Here is a 13,820-nt window from a genome sequence, read left to right as displayed (position 1 = left end):
ATCTTGTTTTGGCCTCTTCTACCACAGCAAGCACCTGATCGAGCAATGTACTTGCTACTGCTATAAAATTTTCTGAACCCTTGGGATGGAAGGGGTTGTATAAATGTGTCTAAATGTCTCTCTGTTTTTCACAAGGTTTTTTATTAGTAGCATCATTATTTTTAACAGCCAGTATTCACTGCTACAACAGCAAAATGTTGCCAGACCTTTCTTAATTGTCTAGCACTGCATTTTATTAAAACCAGCAGATTTTTCTTCTGGCTGCTGATCTGTGAGTCAAGGTTGGTAGATTGTGGCTCAAAGGTGGTGGCCCAGTGGTGTGTGAGCTGCAGCATCTCCCTGTGCTTCATGCTCAGCTCCCACTTTGGGGACATGATGTTCACACAAGAGCTGCAGGCGGGAAAACCTATCCAGCCGGAGGGACTGAGGCCAGCATCTCTGAGGCCCCCTGGGGTACATATGTGTGCCCACCTGTGCTTTGTCACACAGTGAAGCCACCAGGCTGCTGGCATCTGCCACCAGTGAGTTTCTCCTTTCCTTTCAGAGCCATCCCCTCCCTTTCTTCAGGTGCCTCCAGGTAGATACAATGGATGATGCAATTCTTGTCCCTGCAGAGATTACCTGAGGCAAGGGATCTGCTTGGACTTGGTCAACTGGTGGCTTCTCTAAGCTCATCTTTTGTAGTTAATTTATCCACCTCTTCTCTGGGTATTTTCTGCTTTCAGATTTTGACTGAAGCTTTTTTTCTGATTTTATCAGGATTTTGGTGTAAATCTAGTAAAAAAATCTTCCATGCTGACACTACTGAATTATTCAGGGTCTGATAGGAGCATACTTAATGGTGTGTCTTCATTAAAGTCATCTGCACAGAAGGCAGCTTATGTAGTTAAAATCTGAATCTCATTTTGGAAATAAAGAAATCACTGTTTTTTAAAAGGGCTCCTCATTTGACCTGATACAACTTAGCACCTTCTGGGCAGACTCTCAGTGTCCTTCCTGCTCTCCACATTTCAGCATCTTCATTGTATGCTCCTGTCTCTCCATTCTCCTCTGTTTTCCTGAGCACTAGAGTAATTAATATAAGCAGCTTTTACTACATCACCACCTCTTACTACATCATCACTGACTTGGCTGGAGTTATAAATGCAACTGCATAACCACAACCAAGGATTCAATGGACTAAAACTCCAAACCCCACCAACATTTTCATGTTTTAAAGCCTTCTATCCAACATCCAACTTTAAAGCCAACATCCACCTTCACACATATGACATCTCCTGTCCCTTGCTTTGACTCCTAGCAGTAGTCCCAGTCTTGCAGAGCTGCCCACGCAGACATGTGCTTCCCATCCCTCCAGTTTTGGTATCACTCCAGCCAGTCTGGCTGTGGGTGCTCAGTCCTTCTCCTGCCATCTTCCCTTCTGCAGTATGGCCATGTCTTGATGGGAGGCTGCAAGTGGAGTCCTGGGCTTGAGTTGCACAAAGGCAAATGGTCTCTCCACAGTGCCTGTTCTTCATTTCAAGGAGGTTTTCTGTTTTTCTGACAGCTGTGACTGTAAGGAACCATAAATCCTGGAGTCCTTGTCCCAGGTGATCCCTCCTGCCCAGTGAGATGCCTGCCCCATTAAACAGCACATTACAGCCTCAGATTAATGACAAGTGTTACCAAAGAGCACCACAGGCCATGCAGAGCCACAGAAGCTTCCTAAGGGTGCATCTTGCAAGCAATTACCAACAAACAACAGCAATTACCAACAAACAACTGTCCAACAACAGCTGGTTGTGGGTTTACAGCTGTGAGTGAGGTTTACAGTACAGGCTGAGGCTGTGCAAACAGAGTTAGCCATCCATATGCCTAGCATTTATTATAAAAATTTATGGCAGCTGCTTTCTGTGAAAGTCAGAGAAATAGGTGAGGAAATAGATTTTTTGAAGCAATCTATGGCTCTAGATGAATCTCTCCCATTCATTTCAAGAAGAATTATTATTCTGAAATGTAATAAGATTTTTTCCTATATTAAACTGAGATGTCTAAAATGTAGATATCTAAATCCTGTGGACTGCTTAGTAAATCTCAGAAAGACATCCCTATCTGAAACAAGCTTTCTTTTCTTTAGCTGAATAATAATACTCCTCTACTATCTCTTATATCCTTTATCATTTCAAGTGAAGAGAGACATGCTTTTGCTGTACAAAAGCAAGACCACTCTCCAAGGTATGTTCAGTAAGCAATTAAGGCAGCCTATTATGAGAAATTACCCTCCACAAATTTAGATACAGTAAAAGATGACATATATCCTTCTGTTCTTGTCAGCGTAAAATGCAAAGAGGGTTAGACCCAGCTCTCTGCATGGCTCTCTTCCTTTCTTTGCACTGAGCCAGAGCAGGGGTCAGCACACAGAACCAGAGAGGGTATGTAACCTTCTGATATTTACCAACTGGATTATTTATGACTCTGTGAGTTGGCTCCCACCACGCAGGAGAGTCACGTGGAAGCTGGGCCCTTCTGGGAGAGCAGATCTTCTTGTGGCCTGAGATGGACGTAAATATTTGCATTGATTAGATCCCACTTTGATGCTGTTATTTCATCATTATGAGCACTGTGTGAATCATAAATTATGAGCATGTACTATACAGCACAGGATGTGCAGGGCACTACAGCTTGAGGTGGGCATGTCAGCCTTTGGAACGTGGCCAGTGGGTCCTTTTTAAGCTGGACTTATTTCAGGAACCTATCCTGACTCATGAGTGTTTCATTCCAAGTGTGTGCTTTAGTCCTATCCCAATGAGCAGAGTTTGAGTATATGCTTAAAGCTAAGAATGGGGTTTTGAAGTATCCCTGACTCAAAGGCAAAGCATGGGAAAATTTTCACAAAATTTGAAGGCAAAAAGATTAGACTGTAGAGAAAGGTAACTACAGGGAAGTCCCCTCCCTTTTAGGAGGGGGATACATTTCCTTTTGGGAAAATGTATCCAGTTCTCTGAATGCAGACAACATTAAGGAATATACTATAGTACACATTTAGAATGAATTAAATCAATTGACAGCTATCCAACCACAGAGAAAAAATAATGTAATTGTAACTGAGCAGCAAAATGGTTCTGCCTAATAGTTAAACATCAGTGAGCTCCACTGTGTCTAATAAAATGCAGATCTCATTATCTGTTTGTTATGTGCATCGAGAGATAATTGTTCATGTTGAAAAGTATAAAAATTTGATTTAATTCAGTGACATTTTGGATACAAGAGGGTCAGGTTGGCCTTCTAAGAAATAACAGCTTGGGGCATATGGAAGGGAGTGTAATTGAAGATAAGGCTCTAGCAAGATGAGTGGAAAATGTAATAAGAGTTCAAGGATACATTAAACAAATGCACCCTGGCCCTCACACAGTAATCACCTACGTGTGCCATAAGGCAAGCAGCAAATGTAATTGACTCCCTGAAGGAAGATCATTACAGCTTTGGTGCTTGCTGCCTCATGCCACGATTTCTTCTTCCATTTGCAGCACTGAGAATTCAGATGTGGGAAGTCCTGGGATCCTGAGAGATTATGTAGGGAATAGAGCCAGCTCTAAATAAACCCAGAGATCTTTTGGTGTCTTCTTCAAAGATTAAGCAGATATATGTGAGTATCTGCCACAACGTCAAAGATTAAAAATTACCAACATTGACATGGATGTGGCAGGAGCCTCAGTGATGAAGGAGGATGGTCCTTTAAGCAAACAGGGGAAGTAACAAGTTTGGCTGTAATAGGCCAAAATAAAGAGAAACAACTACTTTGTAGCCTGGTGTCTTGAGGGGCTTCAGTGCGATCACAGTCTTGTGTGTGGTATGGCACTTGTCCTGTTTTCTCAATACTGGGCATTTTTAACCATATCTGACCGGGCTGTAGAGGTATCAGGGATAAGGTAGAGGTGAAAGACCTTACCAGACATTGAAGGAGCCACCCTGTGAACTAAAACCTTCCTTGGCCTCATCCAGTTCCCAGAGGAATTAGACCTGGAGACACAAATGGCTTGTAGGCTTTCCTGATTCAGAGATCTATCTGCTCCTATTGAGGGAGCTCTAGCATATCACACAGCACATCTTTCAGCTAACCAAAACATCTGGATGCTTACAGAGCCCTTATTTCCCTGAAAGCTTCCTGTAAGCCAAAAAAGAGGATGAGAGCCAGAACTGGCCTAAGAGTACAAGCAGTTTACCTGCATTTGTCCTCAGCTTAGGCTCTAATGAGAAAGTCCTGACAGTGACACCATTTTGTCTGAATCCCAACTCCTGCTTAGTACTCAATAGTTGAAATCAATATAATAGACATATTCTAGATACCACATCAATAACTGTTTTTTTTTTTTTGCATTCAAGAGTGACAGACAATTAGGTACTTAAGTAAAAAACGTCTCATTTCATAATGTTTCTTGCATGGCATACTCACTCTGTAATTAAGGTGGCACCGAGGTCCTGTTAAGATTGATCAGCTAAGAGCAGAAGTGGATTCATCTCTTGATGTCTTCAGATTAGGACTCAATTTTACCTTAGCTCAGAGCTGGAGTATTTGGGGTGAAATTTAAGGGCAAATTATAAGGAAAACTGACTGGTAGACCTACTGCTTTCTTCTGGCCTTGAGGCCAGAATGCTGTCAGAACACATTTTTCAAGAATGTCAGTTTAAATTCTTAATTTCATTTGAAAATACATGAGAAATAGAAATCAGGTTCCTTCTGCAGGAAAGGAAAGTAGGAGTTCAATCCAGCAGCAATAACTTGTTGTCTGCATAGTGCAGTCACATCCTTGTCTAAGCACTGAGAGCTTCCCAAAGCTGCAGCCACGAACATGTGACAAATACATTCAGCTTCTCTGTTTGTACTGTATCACAGGCAGATAATTTGCCTACCTGTGTCTGCATTTAAACATGTGCAGGCACCTGTCTTTCAGCCACACTGAAAATGCTTCTCTAAGCTGCAGCATTTGGGAAGGCCATAAAGCAGAAATGTGCTCCCAGGCTGGGGCTGCTTTTAGGGACAAACAATGGAATGGTCAATTCTGCTCCCAGTGCCCCATGTGGAAGGTTAATCTAAGTGGCCTTCTGGCCTTACACTCAGTAAGCTGGAGGAACTGCTCTGAAGATGATGAAGTTGCTGTGAAAATACATCAGCCATGAAATCTTTTTCAATAGGTTTTAGCACTAAGACCCCATGGCTACATATGAAATTCCCTGGTGGCACAGTTGGGCTGGTGGAGCTGCTGCCCTCTGTCTCTGCTCCAGAAGAGGAACCCTGAGTCACTGCATGCTCCCAGCCAGCTCTGGGTAAACTGAGTCAGGAGAACCTGTGTAAAACCAGCCACTTTTAACAGGCTCTTCCCAGAAAGATCAGCACGGGTCACCCCCGAGACACTGGAGCTTCTGAGTGGTGTATCCTCAGGCAAGGGTCGTCTGGCCATTCCTCTTTCTGGATGAGTAAAGGGAATATTTAACAATCTGGACAACATACAGAAAGAGAGAGATGGGATGTCAAAGTTTTATCAGCACAAATTTAGGGCTTTCACTCTACTCAGAAGTACAAAGCCATAAATGAATCCTGGAGATCACCTCAGAGCAGTACCCAGGCTCATTCTTCACACTGTTCTGTAATATGCTCTGCAATGCCACCAACTTTAGTTGCCTTTTTCTGCATTTATGTTTTAATAATGTAAAAATAAATACAAGTGTTAGTGTTATTTGAATAACAAAACAAAAAAAAAAAGGATTTGGCACAAATAATGCCAAATTTTCTCATTTCTAGAAAAATTCATTTTGGTTACTTTGTGTTTCATTAGCTTTTTTTCAAGCCTGCATGAATGAAAGCCCAGGCTCAAAGGAAAATTTGCATTCTCTATTGTTTTCCTGATACTAATTTACCCAATGGAAGGCCTGTAAATGAAGTCAATCTTGACAAGCTACAAAGAAGGGCTACAGGGATAATTACCCACCATATTTCTCAAACTCAGGAAATACACAGAAATTGGTAGGTGCCTTAGCTGGAGCAGAAGCAAGGACTTCTCATGAGGGGCAAAGAATGGAGTCTATAAATTATAGTATCACATTTTATTTGTGGCAAATTATTTGTTCTTTCCCAGATCACCGGGAAGACTTGCATTCTTCTTTCCTGCTGCAATACAATCAGGTCCAAATCTCAGTGTTATTATATATATATATATATATATATATATATATATATATATATATATATATATATAATATTTATATTATATAAATAATATTATAATTATAATTATAATTATAATGTTATTTTTTATATATATATATATATATATATATATAAAGTATGTATGTAATTATATGTACTAATTATATGTAATTTATATAGAGGTGGTTATTGGCCACCTGAGCCACTGGCCACCTGACCAGTCCGAGGAAAAGATAGAATTTATTTGTAAAGGTGAATGAACCTTTCACATTCCTTAGCAGGTAACACAAAGGAGTATATCCCCTCTTTTACCACTATGTCTCACTTCTGACAAAAAATATCCTTACATTAAGATGTGCTAATCAAAACATTTTCCCCCCGGTTCCTTTATGCTCAGTTATAGTAAAGGTAGAACTTGCTACTTGGCACTTGCAAAAAAAAAAAAAAAAAAAAAGTAACTATTATATTAAAAAAGAAAACTGTCAAGCAAATGACAAGGGATTCTCAGTGCAGTTCTGGAATTAGAAGAGAATCAAAAATGAAACTACCAGTTCCAAGGGAGCCTTTTAGGATTCAGTGTTGCTGTACAGATAATAAGAAAGTTTTTAATTATAAATCATATTTGCCATTGCAAGCAGTCCCACTGAAGGAAGGAGGAAAAATGCATAGACAGCTCAAGCCAAAACAGAGCCCTCTGTGTACCTGTTTTGCACATTTTGATTCTGATTAAAAAGCAGATCTTATTCATGTTAGGAAATGGGAATGGAGATAATGCAGGCAGCATGCCTTTTGGGATTTTCAACAACTTTCCAGGCACACTGAAACTAACATCAGCTTCTCTAAAGCACTGGGTACTTTGTGAAGATATATTTTGTTGGAAAAGTAACATCTAGAGAGCCAGCTGCTACCAAACAAGTATGTATTATTAACAAAGGACTCAGAAAGCCTTCTGCTCACAGGAGTAAAACAAGTATACAATTTAATCTAAGCTTCAAATTTAATTAACTACAAGATTAAAAAACAAGCTGTTGTTTTTTCACAAGCAATTACACCTAAATATGATATTGTAGGTGCATATGAATTTTTCATATAATCATTTGTGCACACAAATAAGGCATTTATGTAAGCATGCACAAGTCTTGTCAGCTTGGTGGGCTTTCACCTCCTGCAAACAACACCCAGCACAAAATTTAGATCATAGTTCCTCTGGAAACATGCTCATGAAGTTCTCTGTGCAGAGCTCTTGTAGTTAAGAGATCAGAGGAGCGTTTCTAGCACAGATAATGTACTGTTGACATCGTTGTGGACTCTGGTGAGGACATACACCTGTATGCGGCCAGGGTCACATCATCTCAGAGCACTCCCAGCAACGGGGACAGCTCCAATGGCCTCACCCTGCTCTCCCTCTGTGGACACTTTGGAGGTCCTGTGTGGCAGCTTGGTTTGGGTTCCCACCCCCATGTCTGCCCCTGAGCTCCTTCGGCTTGCAGAGATGGACCTTTGGTGGGCCGATGGTCCCGGGATGGGCTGGAAGCAGCTTGCAGAGGAGTTGGGCTCCCCCTCCTTCCATTGTCCCTTTGTCATCAGCTCGTGCAGATGAGCTTTACCTCATAACCTGAACAATGCGATTGAGGCTAATACAAAGTGCATATTTATGCACTTTGCTCTACACCTGGGCAGTGAGACCAGCCCCCTAATCTGGCTTATTCTGTCTGCTGACATGTGAGCAGAAGCCAGAATTTATTTCTGGCAAATTCAGGGGATATTTTTCTTCTTCAATAACATATTTTTCTTTTTCAAAACCATACTTTTCCCATCTTGTTTTCTGCTCTTATGGTCTGGAAACAAGATCACACACATGATGCAAAACTGGAACTATTCATTTTTGTTAGAAATAATCTAATTACTAGAATTAAAAAAAATCTTGACAGGTGACTCATGAAATACATAAAGAAGTAAAAAATACGTTCATTAATTTAATTCCACTGCTTATTTCGAAGGTACTTAAAGGGAAAAACTTGTGACTCATGGGAGTAGTCTTTTCTTCTGGAAGGGGTCATTTTGAAGACAACAAAATTTTGAATAAAGAAAGCTATTTCTGTGTGAGAAGATAAGTAGCACTGCTGATAACACAACAACCTCTCTGTACAATCCAGTACTGAGATCTACAAAATTTCTTATTGGGGCCATTAGAACTGTTTAAAGTGCTACCAGGCAGATTTTCTGTAGTGTGCATTGTTTCATGGCACATAATGGAAACTGCCCTGTTTTGGCTGTGCTGCACAGCTGGCATCTGCTCCTGTTGGGCAGGATTTCCCAAGTCCTCCTGCTTTCACCTGCTTTTTTCCTGGAGCTTTGTCCCAGAGCTGATTCCAGTGCTTATTGATTTGGGGGAGGGAGGGTGGGATGGTTGCATTTTTCTCTTTTCTATAGAAAGCTCTGTGGTTAAAGAACATCCAGAGGATTTAGGCATCCCATGGCCATCCCTACTTTGTGCCTCAGTGAATTTACTTTTACTCCATTCAGGAAGAGGAGGACAGACCCAAAAGTCTGTGTCTCACATCCCAAGTCAGGGCAACAACAACTTTCTCTTTGCTATACAGGACCAAATTTATAAAACAGTTTTCTTCTGGTAAACCTATTATAGTTAATTCTTAACCTTCCTCTTTTTCACATTTCATTACACTTCCATTCTGTGGATGGAACCACACTTTATTCTTGGATTTTTATCACAATTAGTTAAAAGCAACGATTTTCCCTTAAGGATAATTAAAATTACCCTTATGAATTGGTACCTTTCATTAGTGAAAAATTGATTTTGCAGTGAATTTCAATGATTTGACAGTAACCTGACCTTCTATTTCTGGAGAATTTTTAAATTTTAGCGATTTAAAATAGCAAATTCATCTCATATTCTTCTGATTTGACTAGGTGAACAAATGGGAGATCCAAGATGGTCCCACCCGATGCTGCAATAGCTGCAACTCCGGCTGAAAGTTTGGGAAGGGGCAACGTGATGAAAAATGTGTGCAGGTTGTTTGCATTATGGGGTTTTTTTTGCCAGTATTAGCATAACTTCTGTTTTGAAACACTTGTAATCTTGGAGTTGTATGAAGAACCAAAAATTACGAGACTCTGGAAAAAAAATCCAAATAATTAAAAAAATAATAGGCAGAGAAGGGAAATCAAGAGGAGAAACCCTTGGAGGACAAAACTTTGGTTTTCTTTGTGTGGAGAGGGAATATGTGATAGTGTAGGGGCTTCAATACAAGGAAAGTATTCCTGTGGGAAAGGGCAATTTCTCAGTGATCACACTGAGAAACATGAATCTAAGTAATGAATGGCATCAGGAAGGGGAAAGAACTGAGAGAAGAATGTGGAATAGAAACCTGAGAGATAGCTATATTTATCAAAGAAAAGAAGTGAAAATTACCAGTGCTGGAAGATGCAGATGATTGCAGAGGCAATGAAATCCAACAGGAAAGGAAGCTCGGGAAGCGGTGGTGTTAATGAAATCTGGTAGATCAAGATGAATACAAAATATATTTTGCTGCAGGTGAAGGAAGATTTAGTCAAAGCAGTTCAGTTTAGTGTGAAGAAGTCAAAATGGATCAAAGATAGAGTTGGAAAGAGTGAAAATTATGGAATTAAGGAAGAAAAGGCTGGACATGGCAGCCTGGAGAGTGGCTACAAAGGAAAGCAGAGCTCAGAGAAATCTTTTCAAAGACAGCCCAAGACATACATGGCACAAAAGAAAATTACTCTAAACAAGGATTATTAGAGAAGATAGAAAGTGAGATGAGAATATGAATTGTTGAAAGAAAGGGCTAAATGGATTTAAAAGCAGATGGTTATTTCTACTTTTTTTTTTCCTGCCCCACAACAAAAAAAGTGCACCATATAAAACGTAAGGACTTTTAAATTCGATTTTCACTTTAAAAAGTAAATTTCATTTGGGGGGGTGGGCAAAAGAGTAAAACTTTCAACCAAATGTTCTTTCTGGAGTGGAAAAAGAACAGGTGATAGGTTGGGTATCCCTTACATGGTTGGAGTAGAAAGGAGACAGTGTCATGTGGAGATCCAGAGGACCTGGGTGAAGCCTTATCCAGTAAGATTTTATCCAGTAAAAATAAATAAATGACTTGTAAACCCATTTATAGTTTCTACCATAGTTTCAAGAATAATACAGGTAAGAAAAATAGTTTTCTCCTGGGAAAGTGAGACAGGCCTTGCAGGCAGGAGGGAAATAGTAGGTGCCCTGTATTTTTATTTCACTAAGTCTTGCAATGCCATCTCTTAACATTGCTCTGAGTATGGGAGGGAATCATTGTCCACATCAAAGTGTTATGAGGAGGCTCAAAACTTTGGAAAGCAGAACAGTCATTATATAGATACAATTACATGATGTAATATTTATATATTTAACATCCTTGGCAATGCAGCGATGTTTAAAATATATGACATATAGCAGACTCTGAAAGTGCTCATTTCTTTCTGTTGACTCTAACTTACAGAGAGTGATAATTATTGTTTTCTGTTATCTAAAATAGTTAGGTAAGATACATCCCCCTCTAGGTGGGAACGCTTCACTATCAACGTAGACGCATGCTGTGCAGTTTCTGAGAGAAAATGCTTTATTTCGGTTGGGCTCGATGACCTTATAGGTCTTTTCGCACCGTAGCGGTTGTGTGCAATGATTTCGGGAGCAGTCAGTACGCTCACTGAAGAGCTGGCTGCTGGAATACACACCACCACTATCAGCGGCCCCTCACGGCGGAGCGACCCCGCCGCCATCGCCCGCGTCCCCTCACGGCGGAGCCGAGGGGCGGGGCCCGAGGGGGCGGGGCCTGGCGACCCGAGGGGCGGGGCCAGGGGCTGTTGCCTTCCCTCCCCCCGCCAATGGGCGGGACCGGGTATCCCCGCTGCCCGCCTCTGTCGTTCGGGGCGAGTCCATTGCATCCCGCGCGGGGGGAGCTCCGGACCCGGATGCTGTCTACCGGTCCGGTTCGGGGAAAGAGGGAGGAGCAGGGATAGCGCCTGTGGATCAGGAGCGGGCGCGGCCCTGCAGCAGCCGTGGTGGCTGATCGGGCGGGGGGAGCCGCTTTGTGGGGGCGGCTCTCCCCTCCCCCTTCCACCCCCCCTACGTCCCGGCGGGGGATGGTGTGTCCCGCAGCGCGCGCCTTGCTCGCGCGGTTCGGCGGCTCTGCGGGGGGAGGGGGACGGGAGAGACCCGGGCCCCGGCGGGTTTTGCAGTGAGCGCGGGGGAATAGCGGGCGGGCGGGGAGCGCCCGCTGCTGCCGGCCGGGACCATGTTGGCGGACGACGAGGAGGAGCTGAAAGTCCCGGAGGAGATGTTCAAAGACGTCAAGTTCTTCGTGGTGGGAGACATCGACCCCAAGGTACCGGGTCATCCCTTCAGATCATTCCCGCCTTCCCCTCCGTCTCCCCCCCCATCCCGACGCGGGGGGCACTGTGGAATCGTCCGGCTACCGCGCGCGGGCTCGAGGCTCGCGCCGCCTCACGGGGAAAGGGCGGGAGTGGGGGGAGCGCGCGCCTGAGGGACCGTGAGGGATGGCTGGGGGGGAGGGGAGGCGGCCGGTCCAGATCCCGGCCCCGATCCCGGCCCCGATCCCGGCTGCGCCCGCGGGAAGCGCCGCTGCCGCCGCCATGGGAGCCGCGGCCCCGCCGCGCAGGCCCCGCCGGAGCCGCCTGAGCGGAGGAGGAGCGGGCGGAGGGACTTCCTGTGCCGGGCCGGGCCGGGCGGGCAGCGGGGGCAGTGGCCGCCGCTCCGCCCGACTCGAGCGCTCCGCAGGCCCGGCCCCTCCCTGTGCCCGGTTCCGTACCGGGTACACAGGGACAGGCCATGGGGAAGGTTCGTCACGGGGGGCCGGACTGGCTCTTCTCTCCCGCCCAGACCTTCCCGCCTTGGCGCGGCCCCGAGCACGGCCCTGGTACCGCCCCGGGCCGCCCGGCGCGCTGCTGGGGTAGTTCAGGCCAGGGGCCGCCCGCCCCTCTGGCCGTGCCCTGGGTAATGCCGGTGGCCTGGCCGTGAGTAACACCCGTGGTGGGCGAAGGTGGTTGAAACAAAGTTTTTGTGGCGTGTCCAATTAGACAGGTGTTTGAAGTGCACCGTACGGAGCTTTAGGGCAGCAGCTCCCTGCGAGCAGGTTACTGCATGCTTCACGCTAAAGTTAAGGTCTTTGCCTCTCTGGTATTTGCTGCAGTAAAGTCTTGGTTCAGCGTTGGGTTCCTTTAGCATCCTGTCCTGGCACTCACTGAGCCTCGTATGCCTGTAAGTGACCTGGAGACACAGTCATAGCCTTCAGATGGTTTTCATTTCTAGTGTGCTAAAAAAATACAATCTAGGAAGAATACAGTTAAAGATCAGGATGAAAATTTCTTTAGACAGGTGTCTAGATATAAAATTTAGCTCTTTAGGCATTAAGTCTTTAGACATAAAATTTTTAATAGTGGCTTAGCACTCTAACAACAGATTCCTGTACTTACCAAAAAACCCTACAGCAGTAATGTTAGTATTGTGTGTATGAGGATGAGTGCTAAAATCCTGTAGCACTCTTGCACATCATTTGTCATAGGAGCAGTGTCCTGAAAAGCCTCTCCTTAGTTGTGTGTTGACATGGGAGGACAATGAGCAGATTTCCCAAGTAGACAAGCATTCTCTTAAACTGGTTTTCTTTCTCATGTTAAATTTTATTCTTCTTTGCAGTCAGAGTCATTGTCATAGGGCTTTGATTTGCTCCAGATTTGGTGCACTGACTTTTCCTCTGCCTGGCTTGGGAGGCAGAGGTGTCAGGGTGAGGAGGTGAGCTGGGCTGGGCTGAGCTCAGGGCCAGCTCCTGGGAGAACCCTCTGTACCAGCTTAAGCCCAGCTGGCAACTAAGCACAGCACAGCAGCTCTCTCACCCTCACCCCTGTGCAGTGTAATGGGGAGGAGATTCAAAAATTTACAGGTTGAGATATAAAAACAGTTTAATAATTGAAAACCAGGTGAGGTACAATGGTGGTAGTAAATAATGAAGGTGAGAAAAAGGGAAAGAAAGGAAGCCCCAAGCAAGTGATGTGCAATACAGTTGCTCACCGTGCACTGACAGATGCCAGACTTCATTCCTGACTCCAGATCAGCCCTTCTTGCGGGTAACTCCCCCAGTTTATATACTGGGCATGACATGCTTTGGTGTCCCTTTGGCCAGTTTGGGTCACCTGTCCAGGCTGTGCTCCCTCCCGGCCTTTTTTGTACCTCCTCACTGGCAGAGCATGACACAGAAAAATAGTCCTTGACTTAGGATAAACACTACTTAGCAAAAACCAAAACATCAGCGTGTATCAGCATTACTCCCGTTCTGAATCCAAAACACAGAACTGTAGCAGCTACTGAGAATAAATTAACTCTTGCTGAGACCGGGACACCCTCCTGTGGGTGTCCTCTGTGGTACCCTGGGGCACCCGAGTGTGAGGAGCATTTATCAGCTGTGTTTTGAGCCAAGGCAGAATGCAGGAACTGTCAACTCAAACAGTTCTTAGAGTGAATTTGTCCCATTACTGATATAAAAATGCAAATATCTTTGGCACTTTTGACTACTTCATATACCAGTGGATGCCAGCTTGATTTTGCAAA

The 13,820-nt window shown here is 44.1% G+C and overlaps 1 protein-coding gene across 1 annotated transcript in view; it reads left to right on the top strand.

Moving 5' to 3' along the window:
* The first annotated feature begins 10,974 nt into the window (after positions 1-10,974).
* Positions 10,975-13,820, top strand: part of PAXIP1 (PAX interacting protein 1) — a 32,849-nt gene continuing 30,003 nt past the window's right edge. The window contains exon 1 of the mRNA XM_038128756.1: positions 10,975-11,583. Within this exon, the coding sequence (XP_037984684.1) occupies positions 11,494-11,583 (90 nt within the window). The 5' untranslated portion in view covers positions 10,975-11,493. The remainder of the gene's footprint in view (positions 11,584-13,820) is intronic.

Source organism: Motacilla alba, chromosome 2 (assembly GCF_015832195.1).
Source record: "Motacilla alba alba isolate MOTALB_02 chromosome 2, Motacilla_alba_V1.0_pri, whole genome shotgun sequence".
In the NCBI taxonomy this organism is placed as follows: Eukaryota; Metazoa; Chordata; class Aves; order Passeriformes; family Motacillidae; genus Motacilla; species Motacilla alba.
This window is presented reverse-complemented; position numbering and strand designations above follow the sequence as displayed.